The 3438-nt window shown below is 36.5% G+C and overlaps 1 protein-coding gene across 1 annotated transcript in view; it reads right to left on the reverse strand.

The window, feature by feature from the left end:
* LOC106528357 (protein NLRC5) overlaps positions 1–2624 on the reverse strand; it is a gene marked incomplete at its 3' end in the record, with an annotated part of 8810 nt that extends 6186 nt beyond the window's left edge. Inside the window, 1 exon segment of the mRNA XM_014023504.1 lies at positions 2077–2624. Within this exon segment, the coding sequence (XP_013878958.1) occupies positions 2077–2464 (388 nt within the window).
* Between the last annotated feature and the right edge of the window lie 814 nt (positions 2625–3438).

Genomic DNA, 3438 nt, shown 5'->3' on the forward strand with positions numbered 1-3438 from the left:
ACCCTTTGTACGAACAAAAGTAAGAGAAATTTAGGAGAAGAATACGAACATGTTCTTGCATGAGGCCCATTGTGTCTTCAGTGACAAGACCTGGGGCCGCATGTTTAAAAAGTGTATACGCATAAAAAAGTTGCATGCACCAGGTTCTACGCCCACGTTGGGATGTATCAAAACCAACGTTGCGTGAAAGTGTGCGTAAATATACACACATTTTTCACCTGCCGTGAGAATGTGCGGCAGCCACYCAYAGTTTTTCAGTTGACAGTTTTAACCCACAAAGTCACAAATCTGACCTGAATCCACAGAAATAGGACTCTGTTCTGTTTTCTGGATGTAAGGAGCGTCTGAACACGGTGTTAGTTTTTATTGTTTAAACTAGAACGATCATGAAACTGAACCCCYGGACTGAAAATCATTTAACTTCAGACAAGAAAATAAATCAGCCTAAAAATGATCAAAGAACCTCAGTCCAGTCTGTAAACTGTAAAGTTTTTATATTGTTGTCACATATGGAAACACACGCAAGAGCATATGGCCTGCAGAGTACACACAGCTGAGGAAAATAAAATGTTAATTGTCTAAGTAACATTTAAATTCTCACTGAGAAAAAAACCTTGTCAACTCAGCAGATTAARTCASAACAGCTCAACTGTGATGATTCCTCAGCTCCACAAGATGCAGACAATAGATTTGTTGCTGCGTAAAGCTGTGTGTAATTTACGGAACAACGTCAGCAGTATTGCAGGGTGATATCACCACAAGAATTGAGGACAGCGTGTTTTTTATTTGTTTGGTTMTTTTGTATCACACTGAACAAATTACAATCAGGTATTTTCCTGTAGTTCTGAGRKGAGCCATGCAGCTGAATGAGAGACTTCATGATTCTAAAATATAAATCACACTGCGGCAGAAACGCTGCGACTCWTTTCTTCASATCAACTATTTAATAAATATTTTTCTAAGTTCTACCAAACTCATCAGTTCCTCTGTGTTTACAGTCATTTATTAGACGTGTTAGGTGGAAATGTCTCTCAGCCTCATGCGCCGCTAAAGACAGCAGCTTCACACACGCGCGTACACACCCACACCCACACCCACATGGCAAACACATTTTTACACCTCACTACTTATTTAGACAGTTTCTCAATCATTCTCCTTTAATGTATAATTTTCCTGCATCTAAAAATCATTTCTGATCTCATAGAGAGGACAATCTGAGGAGAATCTCACATGCTGGATACATTTACATTTTACAGATTTAAATGGAGGCGTGTCAGGGGAGGAGTCTCAGGTGCGCTCAGTTCCACGTTCATTGAGGTATATAAAGGAAAGGTGCACAGAAACATGCGTGCGCACGGTTTTATACCTGATTTTTTTTTGTGCGGCACACTTTTCTAAATTTGTCTGTACATCAACTTTCAGTGTTAAAGCTGCACACTCCTTTATGCATGAGGCCCATGGTATTGTCCTCCATCCACATTTCTGCTTTCTCCTCTCTGTCAACGCTCTCTGGTTTCATTTTAAAGAGCCGATCATTAGATATTGTCCAYGATTAACCTTCAGGGTGGATAAAACTCGCTGCCACTGAAAACACAATATTTCTTTCTGGGAGAAATCTGTTTACTGCACAAAGCGGCGTCTCTGTCAAACAGACGCACAGCTGTTTTCTCCTGCTATGGAAAGAAATAAAAAGAGAACAGTTACATTTAACAATGGATGTTAAAACTAAACAACAGTTCAGAAATCATCTTCAGATCACAGTATGATATTACACACTTGAACCAGAAATACCTTTAAAAAGAAAAATCATGTTAATGATTATTTATAATGAATCACACAAGATTAAAACAAACAGTTTTTCAGAACAAAGCTCAGTTAGTTGCGAGACATGACCGGTGGTGGTCTAAAGATCATATCAGGGGTCACGGTCGTTCATGCCACCATTTATTATGAATTAATGCATGCAACTAAGAACAGTGTGACTCATTTGAATGAATAAATGAATGAATGAATGAATGAATGAATGAATGAATGAATGAACATTTCAAACAAAATACATTTTAAATGACAAAATACCTTGTAAGTAGTTCAGCTCTATTTCTGCATCTTCATTGAAAGAAAAGCAGCTGATCCAATAGTGCAGGTCAAATTTTTTATTTTCAGCTGGACCTCCACTTCTGTTATTGAAGGGAGGTGGTCTCTCAAAGGCTCTCTTCCTTGTTGTGTCAATAATCCTGAGTAACGTGTAGCAGGCTGCTTCTCCTTTTTTAAMGACTCTGTCCAGTATTGCTCTCGATTTGTCATAGTCGTCTTTCTCTGTCTGTATTTTACTGACCTCTTCATCAGTAAAAACATTTTCCTGATACAAGTTCTGAAGAATCACAGAAAGATTTCTTAAGTGTTCAACAAGGTGAACTCTGGCACTTCTGACATAATCCAACGCAGACTGTGATGTGCAAGCCATGATTCATCATTTCAGAGTGTTCTGTGACCTGGAAAACAAGACACCAATCATCACAAAACTCACATTTAAAGTGTTCATTAAATCAATTTGCCTGTTATAATATTTTGAGCTTTACYTATATAAATAAATTTGCTTTACAATATAAAAAAGATGACATTTCAACAGTCTTTGCTTAGGTGCATTAAAGTGACATAATAAGAGAACTTGTATGAATGCCTGCAGCAAAATCATAAAATAAAATTAAGTTTGCTACAGATAGTTACCATGAACAATGTTTCAAAGAACTATGGCACAATTCGTCAAATCTATTTTAACGTTAAAGTGGTCATACCCATGTTCTCCTGGAGTAATTCTGAAATTCATAAAAGATGCGTGGCTCCTTCAAAAGTCTTGTAATCCAAATTTTTACAAATATGCTGAATAACAGTGTACACATTGTACCAGGTAACAGAGATGACCTCTGTTGGAGCCTATTAATTATTTAAATGACAGTCATGTTATATGTGAAATTATGTACATTATTATTGGTTGAAAATAAACATAATGATTATGGTAGATGAAACATTATTATGATTTGCTTCACGGGCCCCCTCCTACTCATCAGGCCAACCTGTTGTGATTAAGAAGAAAAATGACAGCTGGCTTGGTGGGGTTCAAGCTATTGTGGAAGGAGTGAAACAGTTTTTTCTATCACTAAATAACATTTTTTAATTTGGATTTTAGGATGCACAATAACTCATTTTAAGAACCGATACCGAACTGATAACTCCCTCCTTCTAACAGCCAATAACTGATAACATGCCAGGAGATAAAAAGACTTGTGAAAAAAGTGTAAGATCATAACATAAATAAACGAGACCAAAAACCAAAAGACTCAGTAAATTATATTATTTGAAATAAACTTTTAGCAAGCAAACATTTCTTAAAATACATCAAACAAAAAAATTATTCTCAAACGAACTTCTATGTAAATA

This window comes from Austrofundulus limnaeus, unplaced genomic scaffold, assembly GCF_001266775.1.
Source record: "Austrofundulus limnaeus strain Quisiro unplaced genomic scaffold, Austrofundulus_limnaeus-1.0 Scaffold373, whole genome shotgun sequence".
NCBI classification, from domain to species: domain Eukaryota; kingdom Metazoa; phylum Chordata; class Actinopteri; order Cyprinodontiformes; family Rivulidae; genus Austrofundulus; species Austrofundulus limnaeus.